Genomic DNA, 24,521 nt, shown 5'->3' with positions numbered 1-24,521 from the left:
GCAGATCCGTCTTAACAAGGATCAATAGAAGCGAGTTCAGCTCTTAATAAAACCTCTGATGTGTTCAGCTGCGGTGTCATACTTCATCTTTACGAATAGCAGGAACGAACACTTGCTCAGCACAAGATTATGCTGTAATTTGCAGACTATCTTTAGTTAGAAGGGGTCACTGGTTGAACTTGAAGTTAGCAGCAAAGCTTTTCTGCTCACTTTAGATGCAGATAACGCCTCGTGGCTCTTATTTTCTGTGTTATAGATTGTTGCTCAGACGTTAATTTGCAACGTTGCTGCTTCAGAGTCTGTCAAAAATGTGTTATTTGCTAATGCTTTGCTAATAACACCTGATTGGCTCAACGGTTGTGATGTCATCAACGCAAACCCGACTACACCATTGGGTCCTTCGAAGGTCGATGTAGGTCGGGTCCTTTGTCGAGCGGCTATGAAAGTGGATGATCTGGCCTTCTGATTAATTGCCCTCCTTATATTTCCTGTCACCTAGCAACTGTAACAGAGGTTAACAAATGCCGGTAAAAATGGAGCTCGAAATCTTGCTGATTTTTTTTTACTACTTCTTGAAGTTTATTTAATTAAATAAACAATTGCAATAATTAAATTAAGTCTTTACAACGTTATACTAAAAACATGCCTTTGCAGATGACAAAAGCCTAACAACACAACTTCTTAAGCTCTTAATTTTTGCAGATTTGAATATACTTGTATTTAAAACTAAACTCCCGTTCTGCTCACAATGAATCTTGGGATAGAAAAGTCTTCAAATAGGTTTCAATAACTCAAATGTAAGACTTTTTAAGTCCATGACGAATGAAATTTAAGAACTTCATCAGGAAATTACCAGCAGAAAATCACATAGTTTGCAAAGCAACCTGAACCCCCATGCTAAGATTTTTTGCACTGACTGCTAATAGCTTCATATGGTTGGCAACAGAGGTGAACCAATTTCAAAGACTAATGTCATCCAACCAACTGGTGTTAACTCTGTACTTACCACATCTATGATAGATGCAAAAGAACTTGCTATCTAGCCAGCAAGGGCATATTAGCAGTTTGCTACCAGTGGCCTCAACAGTCTGGAGAAGATGTCTGCACATGACTCAGACTTTTGCCTGAGAAAAATTTCCCCAAGGAAAATAAAATAAAAAACTGCATAAAGCATGAGACTAAATAGTAATGCCGCCACAAAATTTAAGACCCGTGACTGTCGTATTTGAGATTAATTTACATTTCAAAGAAACGAATCTAAGACCTTCGAAGGCCTTAATTTTAGATACACGACTTCACAAGGCTTTCAAGGATGCGCGGACACCTTGTCCAAGCGTACACCAGAACCTTCCTTCAAACGGGTGATAAATTGTTGGGCCGCATTTACATCGCCGTTGTGTAATCAGTCTTCAAACGAAGCCTTTGAGGGATGCAGACCCTAAATCTGGACACAGATTAGGGACCTATTATCTGTGAAATACTGCTACGAGACATATTTTCATTTTCAAAAATATTTGAAACATCCATGTTCCTTTTAAAACTTTCAAACAGATTATGCACGTTAGAAGACAAAGTGCCCACCCTCACCCTCTGCACAGTTCGGCCCCTTGTAGCCGATGGAGCACACACAGTTTCCATCGGTGCAGGTGCCATGGCCGCTGCAAAGAGGGTCTATGCATTGCGTGACGGGGATGTCGCACTCGGGTCCCTTCCAGCCACTGTAACACACACAGGAACCCTTGTCGTATTGGCCGTTGCCGCTGCACAGCACCGGGCAAGCAGCTGGAGGAGAAGAAGAGAAAATGAAGAAGAAGGAGGAGAAGGAGGAGGAAAGATTAAACCATGCATATGAGGAAAGAAAGAGACAATTAGCAAGCCTTTTCTGTTGTTGATTTGTGGGGCAAATCCACACCCAAGCAGGCAGGAGAGCGAATAGAGTGGTTAAAGGGGGCGGAGAGCGCCAATGACATAAAGAGTAATTACAAGTAGAGGTAACTAAACTATTCATCAGAGCTGTCTATCCCAGGTGAGCGCAGAGCCGGGGAGTCGTTAGCTCGGGGAGCTGCCATTCATCATCAGTCATCTTGTCTGAGCTTCACCTAAGGCCATGCGCCATGTTGCTGCTCTTAATCCTCTCTCGGCGCTCGCACGGAGACCGAGGATGTGTCTTCACATCTAATTAGGCGGCGGAAATGACAAGATCTTCCCTGACGGGATTTGTACACAACTAATACCTTTGGAGCAGTCCATGCCGTGGAATCCGGGGAAGCAGTGGCACACGCCCGAGTTGCACTCTCCGTTGCCATGGCAATTGCGCGGGCACTCTTGCACCGAATCTGTGAGGGAGACGGAGTGAGACGGAAAGAAAGAGGGGAGGGTTCAGGGAGTTTGATGCCAAGCATCAAAGCATTTCATTAAATCATTGGCACCATTCATTCTTCAGCGCACTACAAAACCGAAGGCGCTCCGAGTCACCATGTTGCACAGACATCAAAAGCAAACACACTCCGCCAGGACTCCACGCGCCGCCTCCCCCCCACCCCACTCCACTTCTCTGCCTCTCGTCAGTGTATGGCGAGAATACACTTCGAATCATTTTCTAGAGGCGACCTCCACGAACCCTTCACCTCGGCTACCGCAGGCCGCATCAAAACAACTGTGGAGCGTCCCTTTGATTGTGAGAAGACCGACACAGACAGGTTCGAGAGTCAGACGCGTCTTGATTCGCTCGTCCAATCGAGGATGCTAAAAAGTTTGTCCCAAAAGATACTTTGTCGGAAAGTGTTTGGAACCGACTCAGAGGAGGCAAAAATCATTTCTCGTCACTTAACTGCTCGTCCCTGGCCACTGTCCACTGACATAAGTCTGGTTAATTTCAGTCTTATTATATGAATTTGTAAGGACTCCACTTCCTCACTTGGAGATGAACGCGTTGGGGCGTCAGCTTGGTGTGCTTCCCAGGGGAAGTTCTTGTGGTGAAAAAAATGCTTCCTACATGCAATTTCTTTTTTTCTAACTTGTAACAAGAAGAAGAAGAAGAAGAAAAAAGAAGTGGTTTGTTTTCTCTCCATTCTGGCCTTGCCTTTCCTGCTGCGTTCATCCCTGACTCCTGTCTGGATTTGGTTCATTAATGCTTCGTCCAGGTTTGGCCGTTTGGCACTGAAGGGCAGAGTCAGCCGGACTCGGAAGCCGCGGTGCGTCACACACGACTCCAGCTGCTCTCCACCGCCTTTCAGTGCCTCTTAACACACTTTACGGGAGGAGAACCGTTTTGATGGGAAGTCGCAGAGTCGATGGTAATCACGAAGAGGGTGTTTTGGACTTTCATCCGTCTCTTCTTCCTCTCCATTTTTTTTTCCAGTTCGCACTCCTCCAACAAATACGAGTACTCAGCCTTTCCACGCTTCCCCTCCTCTGTGTCCCAAGTCTTTTTTCCCCCCTAAATGTGAACCCCTTGTCTTCCTCTTACCCTAATGCCACCCTCTCCTTCACGCCACTCCAAAGCCCCTCCTCCCTCCAGTCCACTTCACTGCATTCAGGTTCTCCCCCCTGCCATTACGTCTTCCCCCCCATCTCCCATTCTTACTACTTGCTCTAATTCCATCCCTGCCACCTCTCCACCTCTCTACCTCTTCATCTTTCCACTACACTCCTGCAGCAGAGAGCTCTCGCTCTCGCTCTCTCTCCTTTATATTGACAGTGAAGGATTCTTTCAGTCTATCTGCCCCCCTTGTTCTCACACTCATGGCTCCCTGCACATATGAAATCATTCTGCAAGCTCTGAAACCAAATTCGTTCACTTTGCACAGTTTCATATTGTCTTTTCACGTTGCACCGGCTGATCGGACGATACGGTTCATCACCAGCGAGCCTAATAGCGAACGAGGAGATTAATATCTTATAACCAAACATCTGTGGGTGTCTTTATTTTTTTCCTGAATGCATATGTTTGTTAGAGTATGTTTTCTTGGCAAAAAAAAAATCTCTCCAACTCACTAAGTGGTCCATCCTACGTAGCAATGCTACTGCAGGTCTATAGCTTTGGCAGCATTTTGCAACATGCTGCTGCTGGTGAGTGTTTTTACACACTCGAAATGTGTGAAGTCATTCAGGCATTGCAGTGTCACTGGTATTAAAGCTATCTCCTAAATTGTGACTGTTAGTCACGTTTCAGCTCCCAAACAGCTGCGCTACATTGCGACATTTCCCCACCGCCCTCCCTCCACCCCTCTGCCCACAGCAGTAAGACGTCGACTCTCTCTCTCTCCCTCTCTTTATCTCACCCATGACGTTTGTGCTGAAGGAGACCGACTCTCTCTCCCGGCCGTCGTTGTAGAAGGCCAGGTGCCAGGCGCCGGCGTCCAGGTACTGGACAAACACCGCCTCGTTCAGGACCACGGTCTGGATGCTCCTCCTCTCCCGCGGGGACTCCACCACGCTCCACTTCTCCTTCCCGTCGAGGCGTTCCATGTAGTCGTACTGCGAAGAGGTTTTCGTTGACGGACGGTTACGTTCGGTTCAAGCAAAATCTGTTTTGTGAGCGTTTTTTTTGTGATTTGATAAAAGGTTATGAGCGGTAAGTAACTCATGTGAAGTAGATTAACTTGTTTTTTTGGTGTCTTCGTTTAGCAGGAATCCAAATTAGGCACTCTCAGAGGCTGAAGTCAAACGCTTAGGGGCTTAGAAAGGGCTAACACCAAAGCGGACTTCTATTATCCTCAAACAGTTCCAGTGTCAAAGCCGTTTGTTTAAGCGCTATTCTGAGACCTTTTGTCACATTTTCTTTAAGCTATGATTTACATAAAAACCGAGGATTATTTATATTGGGAATGGAAGTTGGAGGAGACGTGCCACTAATGATCTTCCCGCGTGAAACGCGTCCCGAAAGCGGAACATGAAAAGGATTTTCCGTCAGTGAAGCTGTTAGATATAAAAGCGCTCTAACTGGAGACTAATTGATTGATTTTTACATCGCCGAACGTATCTATCAGAGTTTGTCTGACAGGATGCGCTTTATGTGTTCCCCTCTCGATTTGTATTTAACGTAGGAAGATAATTGGAGACGCACTGCCTCCAATGACCGATCAATGCAAAAATAAGGACAGCTTAAAGCGTTATACATTAGCATTTGCGTTTACTGCTATGACGTCTTTGAAACCGGTATCGATTTAGGACGGTAAACTCCTCTTTAGTCATTTAGAGCAGCTTTAAACTTCAGCTTTCAGAACCAACTAATCTGGATTTATACTAACTGAAGAAACTTAAGACACTAAATACTCATTACAATCATGCTTAGAAACATTCAGCATACACTGACTGTGTTTTGATTTTCCCACCTTTGTTTGGTGTGTTTTAATCCATGTTATTTAAGGACATTTTCTCCCAAATCCCAATCTGCTCTGTTTGGTCAACTGATTCATCAAAAAAAAAAAAAAAAAAAAAGAAAAAGCGCTGAGCCACCTGCTCGTTTCATTCGTTACAGTTTAACAGGCCAGCTGCTTGGTGGGCATGATACAAACGTGTTACATGCTGTAATGATGGAAGCCTAAACTACATACAAGGTGTTTCAGTCGCGTTAGAGGAAAGGAGAAAACTCGGTACGACGCGCGGCCTTGTTCTCTCTGGAAAACTGTTCTTACTTCAGCACAATGGACTCAAACTTAAGCGATGTCAGGCAGTCAAGCAGTTAACCGAGGGAAATTATCCCTATTCTATAAAATCTATTTGGAAATGAGCAGCCACTAATTAACAAGAGACAGTTGAAGTTGCATTACTGTGAAACCTAATTAAGTGCAAATCTTTTCTCTAAATTATTTAGCTTTCGGAGTTCATAACTAATGTTTTTAAACGGCAAATGCAACAAAAAATGTTTTTAATGAACATTTATTCCCAAGCTCAACACCCTCAGGAGTCCCACCGTGAAGTCTGCGTAGCGAGGAATAGGAACAGTTGTGTTCCCTGAAAGGTGCTCAGGATGAGTTCGATCGAGCGGATCGTACCTGCGCGTGCGAGGGGGGCAGGCCCTTGCGGATGTAAACTCCGAAGAGGGCGTCCTTCCCGAGGGAGATGTTGAACTTGAGGAACTGCGGCTGGCTGAGATAGAGGAGGGATCTCCAAAACACTCCAGGGGGGACGTCCTGGGTCACCCGCCTGCCCACCTCGATGTTCCCGGTGTCTATGCTGCTGTTTCTGCCTGCCCACGGACCTGAGCGGGAGAGAGGACGACAAAAAACCAACAGGGTTGTTTCATCTGTCATGACAAGCGCAATTTAATGGACGGCTGGTGTAATGTGTGATAATAGAGTTTATGGAGACACCGTTCTTTAGTGAAGAAAAGCTGATCTAAAACATAGAGTACAAGGTAGAGACAGAATGTTTTTAGTACTTGAGTAATGGTAATAAAAATGCCCGTTTTTCATATCTTGAGTTTTTTCCACACTGCAAAAACACAGAATCTCACCAAGTATTTCTGGTCCAGCTTCCAGTTCAAGTGAAATAAGACAAAACTAATGTAAAAGTGTCTTTTCAGCACAATATATGAGTTGTTTTAATGCAGTAATTTCTTAATATTGATTAAAAAAATAGCACTAATTCCACTGGAAGATTATGGGTGCATATTCAGAGTCATGGTACAGCTGTGAGGTTCAATTCTGCTCCATCTGTCTTATAAAGAAAAAAACAAAACAAAAACTGACCAGCATTCCAACAGCATGATGTGTGTTGTGTTCACAACATTATATTCAGTATCATCTTGGCTTCTTCTCTTTATGAAGATCTAAAAAGAAGCGGATTCCACACTTTTCTACGCATTTGTTTGTAAAAAGAAATTTAGCAAATCAGGCATTATTTTCTCCTTCACTGTTAACCGATACTCTGTGTTGGTCCATCACTTAAATTCTCCACAACGCCTGAGGTTGTAGGATGACAGAATATGAAAAATTCAACATATCACACAAAAAGCTTTTATTCTGTCACTTTTGACTCTCCGAGTCTCGTGTAAAAGAAAAACAAGTCAAAATTTCCCAGAAATGTTGTTGGCAAACACGGCTTATGCTAGCATGCAAGTAGGATGACAGCTGTAGGAGTGTGTTTCACACAAAAAACACCAGATATGTTAACTTCCTATATGGTTGCATTGCTCAAGTCTTTCGTATGCAGCATTAAATCAAATATTATCTGCTACTTTTCTAACATCCTGCTGCAGCTAGCTGCGCCACACGTCCATAGTGCTAGTTTGCTTATGAACAGGAACGTTATTCATCTTTTAACTCCTGCGACTTTTGTCCTCTATTGCAGTGTTACTACTGAAAACTTCCCTGCTGTGAAAACACCAGCATAAAAGGATATTGCTCAAAAGCACACTTGAAATCCTCAACAGTCTCTCTCAACAGGTCATAGGAGGAATGATTCGCAACTGTCCCTCAGCGTCGCAAGACCTGAATATCGTCAGGAATGTATGGAAAGCCCTTTAAAGGAGCAACGCATATGAAAGAAGCATCATAAGCCTTTTGAAGGATGAATGGCAGAAACCTCCCCAAGCAAAACAACCGGAAAACCCTGAAGTCGTTCAAAGCAGCAGAAGTCTCTCAGCATCTTAGTGAGCAGTACCTACCACTATTTCATTACTTTTGTACCTAAAATAATGAAATAAAACTATTTTATGCTGATGTCTGATTTCTTTTTAAATTGCAGTGCTGTGTTACAGAGTTCTTCCGTTTTTGCTTTTTTTTCACACACTGAAGTGTTTTGGGTGAAACCAATTTTAAAATTTATAAAAGACAATTTGAAGTATTGAAGTGATTACAAAGAAATTTTCGAACCATCAAAAGCAAATCCTCTAAATCATGGATTAACGGTGATCAACCACCTACTTTGGCTCAGGATTACTAGCTAAACCCAGGCTAGTTTAATAAGAAAAAATATATACTTCAACAGAACCTTAGTGACAACATGAAGCAGGGAACAGAACCTCACACAGCAGCACTTCCTGCTCCGAAGAAAAGACGAGAAACGAAGTCCGTCTGGAAAGACTTAGTTTCATCTCTAAGGCTGACTGACTCCAGAAAACTACATTGACAGCCATTATCCACAAAATGGAGGAAATATGGTGAACCTTCCCAGGAGCAGTCGAATTATCAAGGAGCCCATCAACAACTTCACCAAAGAACCAAGAACAAAGATCTACAGCACAGTATGTCTACTTGCCTCATTTCGGGGTCAGTGTTCATGATTCAAGGTCAGCAAAGACAAAATGGCATCATGGGAGGGTTCAAAGGCCTGTGATATTAAAGACTCAAAGCCTCTTATTACAACTCATCAATTGAAAACATTTTTTTTATTTTATTTACTCAAGTTAGAAGAAATCTGTAGGAGGGCAAAAGTACTTTTTCCATCACACTTTGGCTTTTCTTTATGCTTGTTATGCAGGATCAGCAGCACTTTTGATCTTTGGATTCTCAGCTTTCCCCGTGCAATCTTCTGCATCTGGGCTCAACATACAACTTTTTCCTGAAAGCCTGCAGGACCGTTGACTTCGCCGTCTGGGCTGAAATGATAGAGGGCTGACAGAACCTCAGTGCCAAGACTTCAGAGTGTGCCGAAAAACACACGCGGCATCCTGCAATCAGGTCAGCCATCTAACGGAGGAGTGTCAGAGTGCAGCCAGAAAAAGACGGAGCGCGAGAGCAAGTGTGCGTGTGTGAAGAAATAAAAGCAGCAGCGAGTATAGAACAACAACAACAGCAGCAGCAGCAGCATCTGGCCTAGATGGCTGGGGAACGGAGCACGACAGTCCGCTCATTAATGCCGACTGTACAGACACAGAGCAAGAAGCCCCCCCTGAACACGTCTGCAGCACACGCCGCGCACGCGCGCGCGCTTCAGAGCCACACCGAGCAAAGCGAGAGAAGAACAGATAGGAAGCCGCATGGGGCCCTTTAAAGAGAGAGTAGGTGAGAGAGGGTAGTTTTTACCTCTCCGCCGAGTGAAAAGATAAACTGGGCTCGACACAAACTCGCTGTGTTTAAAACAGGACGATGCATCCAGTGCTGCGTCACCGGCCGCATCAATATTTCAGATGCGGCTGTGTTTGAGTGGGAAAAAAAAAAAAAAAAAAAGAAAAATCTATCGAATTGTGTGTTACCGAGCAAATACGGCTTTTAGAGGTACCCTCCCCCCTGCAACTCCCCGTCTATATTTCGCTCGTTTCAAACTGGAGTGAAAATGTAGTCAAATACAGGCTCAAGCCAGTTTATTCATGCAGAAGATGGAGCCATGTTTTTTTTTAAAAATGGGTCGAAGTATGATTCTTGAAGAGGACTGCTATGCATAGGACCGATTTGAGCTCCTCACAAGAGAGCAGTGCACATGTTTAGTAATTAATGTAGCACATTGAAAATATTGCAACAACAACAACAAAAGGAAAAGAATGGAGGAAAATAATTATCTCCATCCTTCCCCCCCTCCCCCCCGCCTTCTGCTACCGTGCTCCTCGTTGGTGTCGGGTGTGCAGCTGACAGTTCATACCTCTGCCTCCAGAGGGCAGTGTGGCCACGTCACTGTTGACAGGCAGACCGGCTCCCAGTCCGTTGTTTAACAGAGGGCCGTCAGAGGGCTTCAGCTGCCACGTCAGACCCAGCAAGTTGATCGCTGCACACAGAGACACGGAGGGGAGGAGAAGCAGAGAAACATGTGAGCGAGGCCGGAGAGGAGGCCTGGAGGAGGGCTGGCAACAAACGATAAAGCTCATCAGCAGAACAACCTTCTTTGCCAACGTGACTGAGGATGCCATCAAAAGGTGCATTTATTTCAGGAATTCAGCTCGAAAAGGTGGGGAAACTCGGTTATTACATCCACTCATTTCACACAGGCTGCTACGTTTCGAGCTTTGGCCGCTGTGAATTTTGATGACTGTGGCTTACAGCTAAATGAAAACCCAGAATTCAGCTTCCTGGAAAATTGGAACATTACATAAGAATGATCAGGAAAAATAAAAAGAAAAAGGATTTTGATAACAGAAATGTAAGCAAAGTGAGAAGTATCTCCATGTACTGTACAGTTTGCATTCAATACTTGGAAGTTATGTTGGGATATGAAATCAGTATGTCCATAATGGTTGATAGTAGAGGGAAGCGTGATCTCTAAGATGTCCTGGACTGACATTTGATGATGACATTTATCCAATAAGTGGGACTTTTAAAACACAGCCACTGGTCCAGGTAGACACTCCGAGTCCAGTTGTGCCCTGCGTCCAGCTGCACCTTATGAATCTACTTCAAGCACTTCAATCGGCTTTACTTCATAGCTCTCTCAAGACTCCAGCTGTCTCTGTTAGTTGTGCACATTTTTTCCTTCCACTTAACTTTCCATTCTTGGATGTAGCTCTATATAAAGAGCCAGCTTCTTTGGCATAACGTCACATCACATCACAGCATTTTTTCCCCCTTTTTTATTGGTCTTATGTAATATTCTAATTTTATGAGAAGCTATATTCCGGGATTTTGTTCGCTGCGAGCCATAAATATGAAAATTAACAAAACAAAACCCTCAAGTTTTATCGCTTCGCGTTAACAAGTCAATTTATTTTCGATTTATTTAAAAGACTAAAATCAATAAATTTGTCCGACTTATGGAGAGGCACCTGTGTGTGACGGTGCAACACGTTTCGCAGCGCGCACACACACTCACATACACACACTCACTCACACACACACACACCGCAGTTAATGAAACACGGCGGAACGCAGGAGCCGAGTCTGTAGAGATCACGCAATTAAGGAATCTCAAACGTCTCCTTTCTGTCGAGTTCCTTCCCTGCCTCAGCCTCGCTCTTTCTCACTCTCTCCCAGAGCGTCCTTCGGCGTCTGTTGCATTCTTCTTTTTTTTTTTATTTTGGAACCCTTTTGCACCGTCTCGCAGAGAGCGAGTGACAGATTCCTCTCTGAAGGGAACACTCCATGGCTCTCCTCTACATTCTCCTCTCCCTTTGTCCTCTGCTGTGTTATTGTGTGTGCTGGTGGCACGAGGCTCCTCGAGTGGGTTCGCTCTTCACTTTGTCAGCTCTTTACTCTCCCCATGTCTCTTCCCTCATCGCTCCCCACAAACCCTGCAAAATGTCTCCTCCCACCATAAATACAAGATGAGCGAGGGGGAAAAAAGGAAAAAACGCCAAGCATTCTGTCGCTTTACTAGTTCGATAATATCCTCAGTGAGAGGTGTGTTTCTTTTCTTTTATGAATGACTGTTTTGATCTCCAAAGCTCGGTTGATTGAGATGCATTGTTTGAAAGTGACTTAACATTAAAAGGCACCTTCCAGCTCTGCGAGTCCTGTGAAGTGGACTCGGAGGGCATATAGAGACGTGAACGCACGGCGGCGTTAGGATGCATTACGAAGGCGATACCGTGCCTCTTCTCGGGATGGGAGCAGACTCACAACACCTGCATCTGGAGCCCGGGAATCAATTTCCGTCTTGTCAAAATCCTATCTGCACTTGCCGAGGGTTTGCACACACCGGGAGGAGCGTAAAAGTTTCAGGAGGCAGGGATGCGGATTCGGGATTTGCTACGGGGGGAAAAACTCCTTTCTTTCTTTCTCCTCTCCTCTCTCTCTCTCGGTTCAGTGTTTTTTTGTTTCCTCCGTTTTTGTGTGTTTCATCACCCTCTCTCCACTTCTCTCCCCTCCCCTGCTTCCCGGTCAAAGGAAAGCGCTGACACCTTGGCTGCTTCCCGGCCTACACTGTCAGCTCTTTTTTTTTTTTTTTTTTTTTTATGGAGTGCTGGGAGATTGGAGGGGTTGGTGGTGGAGGGGTGGGCTTGGATAGAAAACAAGAAACAGAGAGCGTGAGGCGAGGGCGCCCCCTGTCTCTGTTCTCTCATATCCGAACTTTGACCTCTCCTTTTTAATCGCACCAGCCTTCTTTCCTTTCCATCTTTTTTTCATTGAATTCCCCCCTTTTCTTCTTATCTTTGCCCTGTCCTTCCTTATAGATAACACACACACACGCATGCGCACACACGCACGCACGCACGCACGCACGCACACACACACACACACACGCACACACACGCACACATACACACACACACACACAAAGATGGTATCACAGAGAGCCGTCGATAGAAAGATTGCCTATTGAATCAGTTGGAGACAGTAAGCAATTGTGAATCTATTGTGACGCCGTTCTCATTCTAGGTCACCTCCAAGAACACAACAGGCCGACAGCACTGCGGTTAGCTCAGTTTGTGTGTGTGTGTGTGTGTGTGTGTGTGTGTGTGTGTGTGTGTTCGTCTGGTTTATGTCTCGGCGACGCTATGGATACACATGTATTTTCCAAAAAAAAAAAAAAAACTGATATTTTTTTTATTCCTCTTTCAGAGCCTTGCAGACATTCATACCTCCAGGACAATTTGGAAACAGTCAGGGATGAAAGCTGGAGAATTAGTTTAGAGTTAGAAAACAAACACAAGCTTTAGACATCTAACAGAGAACTGACACGGCAGTCCACATGAACCGATAAGCCAGACAAAGGGATGATTAATCAGATGCAGAAATGCATGACTTACATTAGAGAATCGCGACGGGAAAACTTTTTGTCCGGTCTTTATGGAAGCGTGCCAAGAAGAGAGCCGTTTTAAAAAAATAAATAAGTCTAAAAGTTATGCTAGCAGTTTGCCACAGGCCATAAAAGAGGCAAGGCTAGCATGTTCAGGAAGGTGATCTCGTCAGACGAGACCAGAATTTATCTACATGCAGAAAAACAAAAACTGCACATCAGTGGCAGAGATCATCCTCGCCATAAAACACGGTGGTGGCAGCATCATGCATTGTGGAGGATATTGATGGGAAGACGGATGGAGATAAAGACAGTAAAATCCTACAGCACCGAGACGAGGTTCCTTGTTTATACAGCTCTACAGATATACAGCCAAAGCCACAGCGTGCGCTTGGATGGTCTAGTCAAAGTCCACAATGTAAATCTAGTCAAAAAAAATTAGTTTTTCAGCCCATAAAACTTTGACGGACCTTAAGCAGGGACGCAGGGAAGAAAAGGTCAAAGTTTCAGTCTCAAGTTTTGCAAAGCTGCTTGAGACAAGGGTGGTTCCACAAAGTATTGTCTCACCGTGCCACACTTTTAAGCTTTTCGTTCGTGAAAAAACGAAAAAAAAGAAGAACATCAAAAACCATTTATCGTTTTTCTTGGACTTCAAAATTATCTGCCACTTTCTGTTTCTCACGTAAAATCTCCCATGAATCCCATCGAGGTTTGGAAGCCACGCAGTTCTTTGGACTGCTGCTCTTGTTGTTTGCTTTGGGAAGGAAGCAGCAGCAGCAGAGGAAGAAGAAGAAGGTTGACCAACAGGTGGCACACTTACTCCTCCGTGACAAAAGCTCCAAACTCCGTCAACAGGTTTCTTTGCAGCAAGACACAAGAAAGACCATCCTCCACCTCCATGGTTACAGCAACACGTCTGAGCATAATTTAAGAAAAAAAACCTGCAGAAACTGATGTATTTAGCTTTGTCATTTTAAGCATTTTTCTTGCTGGTTGTAATTGCTATAATTACTGTTTTCCAGCTGCATTTATTAAGTGCAGCGCCAATAAAGCCCATCTCAGTTCAAATCCCACTGACGGAGACAGGGAGAACAGGGGATTCAGACCGTCTTAGCAAGAGTTTCTCTTTTTAAGCTCTGCCTTCTTCATGTATTCAACTCAACAGATGAACACAAAAAAACAAAACAAAAAAAACCCACATGTGTACACACAGGCATACGGGGGCAGATCACTGAGCAGCAGGTATAACAAGCAAACGTGTTGGATTAAAAATAGATCAGCTACTTCATGGAGAGTTTTTTTTTTTTAATGTTTTTCCGATTCATAATTCAGGAAGGCAAAGTGCTTGCCTGTATCATCCGCAGAAGGCAGAATTTGAAAGAAAAAAAACCAAGCTATGGCACACAGGGTCCTGTGACAAAAAAAAAGAAAAAAAAAAGAGAGAAGACAGATGATGGTACGGATGAGGGAGGGAGGAGGTGGCAGATCGTGCGCTGGCAGAGAGGTTAGTGGTGGAGAATTCTTGGAAAAGAAGGAAAAAAAAAGAGAGAAAACCAGAGATGATGCGGCGAAGATGCGAAGCAGAGATGAAGGCACAGCTTCCTCCCCCGTGGATGACCAAGAAAGGAATTACCGGCTTTTTTCATCCTGTAACAGATCAGAGGATGACACAAATCCAGCTCACCTGCGCATGTCCCAGCGATATTTGTATGTTTCAAAGTTAAAGGGTGTAAATTGATTTCTGCTTGAGTGAGGGGGGAGAGAAAAAGAGAGCCAGCGACAGAGAGAGGTGACTTTGTGCACAGCATGTCCACCAGGTGGAAAATATTGTATCTGTATCATCATCATCATCATCATCATTCTTTTCTCTGGAAAACGTGGAAATGCTCAAACTCTTCTCTCGTCTCTCGCCTTTCTTCTGCTGCTGCCTCTTTGCACGGCTGATCCAACTGAACTACTTGTGATGCTGCTAATTGCACCAAAGATACAGCGCGGCCTCTTGCATGTATTTATATGTAATCTCTTGCATTGCATGTAAAACTACACAAAGAGCACACGTACGCACGCAGACACGCACACACACACACGCATAAACGAAGAGCATGTTTTCATTCTCCCCTGGCCATCCAGATAAATGCATATTAACTGTTCTAATTCACCAGTAAATTAACAACTCTGACCTCAATTAGGACGGTAATTGTAGCGCAGACCGGCCCCTCCCACTCTCGGCCTGGCTTCTAATTGGTCCAATGCTCCACCCCTTCCTTCATATCTCATAGGGGCTCTCTATTCTTGGCTGGTTCAATGTCTGTTTGCAGCCTAAACCAAACGCACACAGAAACTAAAAGAACTCACCTGGAGAGACCGACTGACGAAATGGATGGATGAACAGATACAGGGGTAAGAAAGGATAGACATGAATGGAACGGGGACGGTGGCTGAATGAATGGATAGAAGAATGATTATATGATTGGATGGATGATTACTGCATTGATTGACAGATGGATGGATGGATGGATGGATATTAGATGGATGATTGGATGGATGGACGGATGATTGGATAGACGGATTGACAGACAGATGTATCGATGAATCTAATCATTAGACGATGCGATTGGGAATGATCTTTGTAAATATTAACATCTTTCCATGCTTATCCAGACCTGAAATGCAGAAATCAATTTCTCTCCAGTAGCAGCGTCTCCTGCTGCCAATATCAGAGGAACGAAAGGAGGAAAAAAAACAAAAAAACAAAACAAAACAAAAAAAACAACACGCTGGGCCAGGTTCTCAACAATCAGGCCTTTTGGGATATTACGTAAAATTTACCTCATGAAATCCACTCATGTAACCTATAAATAAGGCAGCCCTCTCTGTCGACCGAGCTCTGAAGACGCTGAGATCAGTTAGAGTCTCAGACAAAAGGACGGGGGCGGCTGACGGCTGCCTGCTGCCCTTGGGGGGTCACATCGACTCCGAGAGACAAACTGTCTGCCAGAGTATACATACACGCGCGTGTGTGTGTGTCCGTGCATCGGCGTATGCATGCTGCAAATTGCACGGTATTAACAACAAGCGCGCAAAGCTGCGAGGCCCGATGGGACCTCCTCACCCAGCTGATGCAACTGAACTGTAATTGACTGCAACACAAAAGGTTATGCGAGTTGCTGGCAGCTCTTACCTGCACAAAACGAGAAGAAAGCAACTTAGTAAATCACAGCTGAAAAATGGCTTCTTTACCGGCACTGAAATATTGACAGGACCCACCACCACGGCTGTAGCCATGTGCATGCATGCATGCGTGTGTGTGGGTGATTGGTTAAATGAAAAGAGATGTGCATCTGAGTGATGTCCTCCTTTCTGAATCCTCATTTCCTTTTCACATATCTGCTCCGTGACCCTCCCTCCTCCCCGCATCAAGCCGCTCTGCCTCACCTTATCCCAGCCCACCTCCAGTCCTCTCCCTCTCATCGATCTGTATTAGAAACAGGATATGAGGAACTATGCTATCTTATCACACATCAGAAAGCGGCAGAGAATGAGTGAGGATGAAAAGACAGAGTGCGTCTTGGAAGGCTGGGAGACGGAGGAGCTGAAAAGAAACTGAGGGAAGGGACGGAGAACAAGCAAGTGGGGAAGAAACAAAATCTTCATTCGTCTTCTGTTTTAAACACAGAAACAAGTCGAGCGCCGTGGGGCCCTAATTGGACTAACGATCAGGCCCAGATAAGACCTGTGGAAAATGAAAAAATGAATTGGGAAATAAATGAATGAAGCAAGCTGAGGCACGCTGGTGTAAGAACTGCAGAAGCAAAGGAAAATAAAAAAAACCTCCAAACTTATCTAAAAAAAGTAAAAGTCAAGAGATGAATGTTAGAACCCAGAACAACTGTGCACCCCTGCGTTGTATCCCCTGACCAGAGCAGATGACCCATTTATCCCTCGCGGTGCAGATGGTGTAGCACCTTGCGCCGTGCCCTGCCCCTTTTTCTTGGACTGGCAGCGTGCCGTACGATCCTAACCTTTATCAGCGCGACAGGCCCCGCTGCTGCCGACACACGCTCCACGTCCAGATCCGTATGCCCCAATCCCCGCGTCCCGCCATATGCCCCAGCAGTCCCTTCACCTCCAAAAAAAAAAAAAAAAACACACGTGGCACGCACACGCCAAAGATGCACATGTACACGGACACCTACGCTGGCATGAGCGACACATCCTGACCTCTCACTGTTCCACCTTGGATCAGCAGAAGGAAAGCCGCATGCGACGTGAGAGGGGACGGAGGGGTCAAGGAGCCGGCTTTGGAGAGGAGCCACGGACCCGACAGAGCTCCGCTACCCGACACACATATTCCGGAGATTTGTTTTTTTTGTTTCTTTTTGGCTGAAACCTTGAGAGGATAATAATAATAATAATACTACCAATAAAAGGCAATAAAAATTTTGCGTTTAACAAAGTGGTTGCACTTTTTCTTTAATGCTTATTGCTTCTTTATACAACTAAAAAAGGGAAGATAATATCAGCTACAGAGGTTTCAACTTGAAAAGTTGACAAATTTAATTTAAAAAATTGCTTGAAAGAAAATATTATTTAGTTGGACTTCTAATAACAATAGGGTACTACTGCAGTAAGAGAAATTCAATTATTTGGTGATATCAGCTTTTACAAATTTAATTATGTGACTGACAAAACTCTTGATAAAATTGAAACAGTTAAGTGTTTCTCTTTAAAAAACCAGTTGATCTTAGAAACGTGTAAAAACACGTTATCAATTTGGTCTTTTTTTTTAACAGGACTATTATCACATTACATATCTTCTTCTCAAATGCAGCATAAGCAGTAATTACTCAGATAACAGGAGTGACTAAAAATGACCCAAAAACTGCATTTTTATTCTGTTCTCAATTTCTTGTTACTACCTGCTACTGCAACTGATTACATATAATAACATTGCTAATTACGCAAGATTAAACAATTGTTACACTTTTGCTGTCAAACATCTAAACTATTGCTTATTTCTCAAAACAAACTGTTACTTACTTGGAATAACTTGCCAAATTACGGAACGCTAACAGAAGACTGTCTGTAGACATTACTAATAGCTAATTATAAACAGCTGATTGTATAGTTTAGTAATGGCATCGCATTATGCAAAAACTACAATTCTGGTGTTGATAAATAGCTTATTATGAGCGGTAACTGTAAACAACAACACTAGTAATTTGCATAAAATGAACAAAACTTGGGCACTTTTCTCAAATGAACAATTGCTGTTAAAATCTTGCTAAACCTTCACCAACAAACCGTTAATCTGCTTTTGATATCCAACAAAAAGTCGTTGCTTCTCGGTCGTTTTCCTGTAGTTATTTAGTAGTTAAACATTGCCTAAATATCAGTTTCCTTTACCATCAGAGATGCACCTTCATTGTTAACGGTTTATTAAAAGCTATAACATATAACATATAATTTAGCTAATTACTTAAAATTGCATTCTTGTTACAAAATTATGATCAGGTCGTTACTGTCCCATTGCCAAGCATATGGGACAGTAAGCATATACTATGCTAACAGTACGACTGACCAAATGCTGCCTATATTTCAGCTCAACTACTCAGAGGAGTCGAGGTTTTGTTTATGGCTCTACCTATAATAACTGGGACATTAATATTGATGATTACCTACCAAAACAAACTCAGTTATTTGCTTTGAAAATACTTTGAAATGCACTTTTAACAATGAAGACTTTTTTTTCTCCTAGCTAGTAATATATGTATTGTTTTGGATAAAAATGTTCATCTTTAATCTTTTTTTTTTTTTTTCCTGTTTCTTACACTTGACTGAGTTGCTCTGCTTAACCCAGCATGCGTGTGTGAGACCTCTGAGTTGCGGATATGAATTTGATTATTATGTATTTACTTTGCTAACTGCACAGCTGTGAACGATAAAGCCATTAGCATGTTATTACGGGAAGGAAACGGTGATGGGAACTCGCCCGAGTGAGGCACTTCTCGCCGGGAGGAGCGGCGGGGCAAGTAAGCGATTGTGATCAGTCTGGAGCAGCCAAGACGGCGGTGATGGATGGGAAGTGGTCGGCTTCAAGGCGTGAAGGTCACACTCGATGACAGTGTTTGTGCGCGTGTGGCTCTGTTTAATCAACACACGGAGGAGGCGGGAGAAAGAGGGAGAGAGAGAAGTCTTAAAAAAAAAAAGAAAAAAAGAAAAGAATAAATAAATACGTGGTGTGAATGCTCGTGCGCGCGCGTGCGAGCTCCTCTCATTCATCAGCGGCGGCGGTGCCATGTTGGGGGTACGCCACGGAGCCGGACAAATTCACCAGTCACACACTCGCGCGCACATTCATTTGAAACACTCCCGCAAAAGGTGACACCGGCGCCCGCTAGCAGGAGTTTACTCATAGAAGTCAAGGGCGCACCTGTACGTGTGTGTGGGATTGTGTGCATATGTATGGGAATGTGAAAATAGTCCACCCGGACACAACTAGCCTGACAAGTCTGTCATCTATCACACCTTATTTTTTTTGTTTGTTTACACACTCCGTCTTCTAAGGCTCCTATTCTTTTTCCTTCCTTTATTTTGTTTTTTTATCCTTCCCAACTTGTTTTGACGTAACTGCTTCTTCCCCTCCCCGTCCTCTGCAGTCTCCCTCCGTCCTTTCGTCTCGCCGTCGTCGCCGTCCCTCTGTTCTCTGCTGGCTGTGATCAATTAGGAGACATTAGTCCCACAGTTATTCCAGGTGACAGAAGCCCTCGGGAGGCCGCGTTCTCCTTCATCTCTCCTCCTCCGTCTGCCTCTCCCCCGGTTTCTCCTCTCCACACCCGGCCTGTCCTGTCACTCACGCTAGGCGTCCTCCTTCTTCTCATCATCATCACCACCACCACCATCTTCCTCTTCCCTCTGCAGTGCAAACAACACATCCCTAACACTTGAGCAATCTTGCGACCTCACGGCTCAGGGAGCAGACAGCTGCGGATCAGCCCTGTGACCCTCTCCCCGTCTGGCTCTCGGGGCGATCTGTCCTCCATTTCCTATCCATGTTTACGCTCACCTCTGACCTCCGGTGTGCGTTTCATCCCTCTCTCCGGCTCTCTCTCCCTCGCCCTCCTTTAAATTCTCCGGGTTGCCATTCACGATGATGGACCCGTCTCCTCTCCTATATGCCAACCGTTCACCTGTATCCTAGCAACCACCTCTCCTTTTGGCAGGGGTCCTCCACGCGGAGCGAGCAAACAAGACGCCGAGGGAATGAGGAACAAGCACTCTCGTTTATCCTCCTCTCTCCATCCGTTCAGTCATTCCTTCACAGGTAAAAGAGGAAGGCCACACTCCACTGGAGTCTGGAGCGAAAACGAAGAAGTACGTCTGCCGGTCCTCTTGAGTTCTCTGTAATGCTGTAATGATGAAACGAACAAACTCAGAGTTCGTTTTCCCTCTCTCTCTCTCTTTCTTTTTGCAGTTTATGTGTGTATGTTTATCTCAATCCCATGGCTCCATCTGAAGCAGCAGGGTAGTGCCTCAAAGAAGTGTTGTCGACTGTACACCTGAAGCACAGCTTTCAGAAAAGTCCCTCGGCGCGTCTGGGGAAGCTTCTTGGCCAGATTATTTTACAGTAGAGCATAACTGTGAAGCAAATCTAAAAGAACCGAATCTGTTTCCTATGTGTCGGCCCGTTTTTAGAGCTTTCCATCCGGGTTTGTGCTGGGAGGGACAAGGAACCCCCACAGCATGCTGCGGCTACCACTGTGTTTCATGGTGGCTGCAGTGCGCTCTTAGTTGTGTCAACTATCAGATCAGGTTGAAGTCAGTTGTTTGACTTCGACCTCTGGAAAAGCTAAACTGCACTTAAAGAATTGTGATGGTCACTTCTTCCACGGTTACATATTCCAGTTAAATCCCTATTAGTACGTTGTAGATGTGTCTTTACTCCATTTGATTGTATCTCATAAATTTATAATTGTCTGATGAACTACTGAGTTACATATTTTTTTCTGTACAATTTATCTACCTCTTCCCGCATTATTATTTTTCATTAATATCTTTGATCTGCATTTCATTTGTGCAAAATGAAATAAACAAGCCAAAATCATTAATTTTCTCCCCTAAGAATCAATTTGCAGATGGATTAAACAGTTTGTTTTGTCCAAATCACTTTATTCTTCATTTGTGCTGCGTTAATCTCATCTCTGCCTCTGAGTTTCGATGGATCCCCATGTTTTGATAGGTTTGTGATTACTGAACGTAATGGGTTGGACTGGATTTTATTTAGAAGTATCAGAGCAAAGAGGGGAGATGAACAGAAACACACAGCACTCTGATATCTATCTGCAAAAATCACTATTTGGTTGGCGTGTCACGAAAAATCCCAAGGAAACGCGTCGAAGTTTGCGGCTGTCGCATGACAACATGTGAAAAAAGTTAAAGGGTGTACGAATACTTTTAAAAGGTGTGGATATGAAAAATAAGGAGGAAAAGAAATTCAGACTGAGAGTGTGATGTGAAACATCGTACACGCACACACACAGTTTACGTCGAGTTCCAGCGGAGAAGGACTGACGCGCATCGTGTGCACTTTCACGCACACAGAACAGAAAAGTGCTGCTCAGGCACATGTGTCCTGATGTAATTTATGAGCGGGCTCCTGGGCGGATGCCTCAGAGGGGTCCTCTTCACGCTGCATGGCTCTGGGTGCTCTGCGCAAATCCCAGCAGCGATCGCCTGGGCCGGCGCACACACACATATGTGCATCATACACAAACGAGGCACACACACACACACACAGGCACACAAAAAAAATAGAAACCCCTCCCGTACCCCCCACTCCCTGTTATGAGTAGTGAACTCGCTGCACGATTAACGCTACAAAAAGCAAGGTAAACACAAGGGTTTCAGGCTTGGCAGCACCGCTACCGCTCTGTTCGGCACAGACAAAACACCCGAGCAAAACATTTCCCTACAGTTGAACGGGGACCTTACAGTTAGCAACAGAGCAAAAGCAAAAAAAAAAAAGAAGAAATACAATAAAACAAAACCTTCTTGTTCCAGCCTTGTTCTGCCTACTGAGTTGTATCCAGGTGGACAATTAGGTTTGTTGGTAAAGCACAGATCTCCGGCAGATAACACGAGCGAGAATGCACAGAAACTATCGGACGAGCTCGATCCTATTAAAAATGCAACAGTGTACTGTATTTAGATAGTCTGTTAGCCGTCTTGTTTGTGCTATAAATACACCTAATAATAAAGTAATCTCTTGGCTTGGCTGACAAGCTAATACTACTAATTATTAAGACAGACAGGCACTGCTGTTAAAAGGGTTTCTCTGGCATGCACACAAACCCTTCTGCAATGTTGGGAAAGAAGAAAAAAAATTAAATAAAATAAAGGCAGCAATTAGTCTTTGAAACAGACACACTACATATTATTTCTCTAATTAACTCTACGTTTAATAATTAGAATTATATGTTTTGATGAAACAAACCATTTGTCGTTATTAGCAAATATACTGTGCACTTCCAGAGAAGTGAAATATTCGTCTGGCCTGGGGTATCTGTGGGTTTCCTTCACCATCCCAGTGGCGGTTGTGTGGCTCTGTACGTGTCTGTCCAGTGCGGTGTGACCGGGCAGAAATCAGGAGGGGATGGATATGTGTGTGTGTGTGTGTGAGCGTGCCCCAGGCCAGGGGCCTTGATCTGCCTTGGAGGAGGCACACCGCTCTCAAGGGCACTCAGAGGGGCCATACAAACACTCGCAAAAGTGGACGAGTGTGTGCGCAAACCTGCATATACTTGTGTGTGTGTGTGTGTGTGGGGGTGTGTGTGTGTGTGTGTGTGTGTGTGTGCACAAACTCACGGTATTCATTATTCTTAAACTTTTCCACATTTTGTCATGTTTCATTCACTAATTTTAATGCGTTTTCTATTTTGGGAGGGGGGATCTGGAGAATTAGAGAACGTTGCTTTGTTGTATTCACACCCCACAGCCAAATGGTAATGCTGCAGACGCCCGTCGTCTTCCAGTCCACATGAGGTCAGCTCAAAGTCTTTGATGTTAGAAAATCAATAGAAAGTGACTCTCCTATGTGACGCTGCACCAAATCTCCAAAGACACAACAGTTTGCGATTAGCCGCTAGACTGTACACCAATCCCCCGTTTGGGAAAAGGTGGGACTGGGTGCCGCGCTATATGTACGTAATTCATGTAAATAAATGAGAAATGTTTTGCAAGGACTGTTGTGCATGACTTCTCCCTCTGCAGAGATCTTTCATAAAACAGTAAAGGACTGTAAGGCAGGCCTAATTTGGGATTAGCATTCTGGTTTTGCGACTAGATGTTGTAGACTGGCAGTCGGCTTGGGGCCAAAATAAACCCGTCTTGGAAAAGCCTATCTAGTTTTGAGGCAGTCTATCGAGTCTTGGACTGGACATTTCTTCATTTCTTTTTTAAAATTGTCAACAAAAGACCAACACAAAGTGGTGCATAATTGTAAAAAGGAAGGAAAATGAACTACTTCAGCACCAAGCGTTGCATAAATCAGAAACGACACGTCGAATTTGATGGCCGCAATATGAATATGGGATATGAATACTTTTGCAATGTGCTACATTATGACAGGCAAATTGTAGAGTAACAAAAAAAAAGGTACGCTATAGGTTTGTCTATAAATAATGTAAAATTATATTAATAATTAATGTGGAGTCAGTGAGGGGTTCTCTCTTTCTGCTGATGTCTCTGATTCCTAAGATCCACCCATCTGTTGACTCTGGTCTCTGGGGTAAGAGGCCAATCAGGGGCTCGGTGGCACATCTGCCTCCTTTCACACACACCTCCTCACACACACACGCATTCTAAAATAGACACACATAAAGACGTCCTTCTATTTTCAAATCCTCCTTTTTTGCCTCCCTCTGTCTCTCACACCGACGGATAAACAGCACAGGTCTGCATTCTCTCGGCCAGTGAAGGAGGTCAAAAAAATAAATAAATCCATGCCCACGCATACTCCCACACACACACGCACACCCGCACACACACACCCACACTGAGCAACACTTTTCTCTTTCTTCCTGCGGATCCAGCGGTAGACAGGCATCAGATTTTCTTCCTGATGCGCTCTGAGTGTCTGCCATTCCTTCAAGTATCGCACGCTGGCTTCAGATCAGTGAAAAACATCCAGGTTCCTGCTGGGTCTGTTAGGATCCCCACTTAGACTGATACCTGCTCAGACAAACAGTCTTGGTTATTTCTGTGGTGTGTGTGTGTGTGTGTGTGTGTTTGTCTCAGTAGCTGTTTACCAGGACTGAGCGGAGGCCGAGGCATCTGTTGAGGCCGATTTTGACAGAGCGGCGCAACAAAGCTAAAGCGACAAAAGCTCACACGCCCCGGACTCTGCTTGGTGTTTGTAGCGGGCCGTTAACTTGACACTTTTTTTTTTTCTTCTTCTCTTATTCCGGCGTGGGAGGGAGGAAAAAAATAAAAGCAAAAGCTGAAGGATTGTAGGTTAGCACAACACAAGCTGGACTGAAGAACTTGAAATAAAAGAGGTGTTCATGTGTGACAGAGGCTGGATTCTTTCACTTTTGCAGCATGCTGGTCATTTGTATTCAGCACCATCCGGTTACCGGCACAACTGGTGTGTAAAAAGCCTTAAAATAAAGTCGCTTTTTTATTGTTTTATTGCCGCAGGGCAATCTCACACTTTTTTTTTTTTTTAAGCCAATTTTTTTCTTTAAGTTTACACTGGGTTGCAAAATAGTATTTTTTGGAAGTTTTTTTCAACTGAATTAGGACTATTTTGCAAAAATGACATCCATTTTTCTCAATCAGTTGAGGCTTTTATTCCAATTTGATTTAGAGAAATCCCATTTTTGTGCCATTTCTGTTAATATTTCTCATCCAAAAAAGGTTTTAGGAGAAAAAACATTGTCCTCTAACAGCGTTTATTAACTAAATGTTAC

At 44.1% G+C, this 24,521-nt stretch overlaps 1 protein-coding gene across 1 annotated transcript in view; it reads right to left on the bottom strand.

Moving 5' to 3' along the window:
• The window catches only part of tenm2a (teneurin transmembrane protein 2a), a 328,161-nt gene that overhangs the window by 36,858 nt on the left and 266,782 nt on the right, over window positions 1-24,521 (bottom strand). The window contains exons 7-11 of the mRNA XM_088009751.1: window positions 9,526-9,648; window positions 6,000-6,205; window positions 4,284-4,479; window positions 2,235-2,336; window positions 1,588-1,782 (exon numbers count right to left, since the gene is read on the bottom strand). Coding sequence (XP_087865877.1) covers window positions 1,588-1,782; window positions 2,235-2,336; window positions 4,284-4,479; window positions 6,000-6,205; window positions 9,526-9,648 — 822 coding nt within the window. The remainder of the gene's footprint in view (window positions 1-1,587; window positions 1,783-2,234; window positions 2,337-4,283; window positions 4,480-5,999; window positions 6,206-9,525; window positions 9,649-24,521) is intronic.

This window comes from Poecilia mexicana, unplaced genomic scaffold, assembly GCF_051168715.1.
Source record: "Poecilia mexicana isolate PSO_F unplaced genomic scaffold, ASM5116871v1 scaffold_10, whole genome shotgun sequence".
NCBI classification, from domain to species: Eukaryota; Metazoa; Chordata; class Actinopteri; order Cyprinodontiformes; family Poeciliidae; genus Poecilia; species Poecilia mexicana.
The sequence above is the reverse complement of the archived record's forward strand: the minus strand, read 5'-3'. Positions and strand labels throughout refer to the sequence as shown.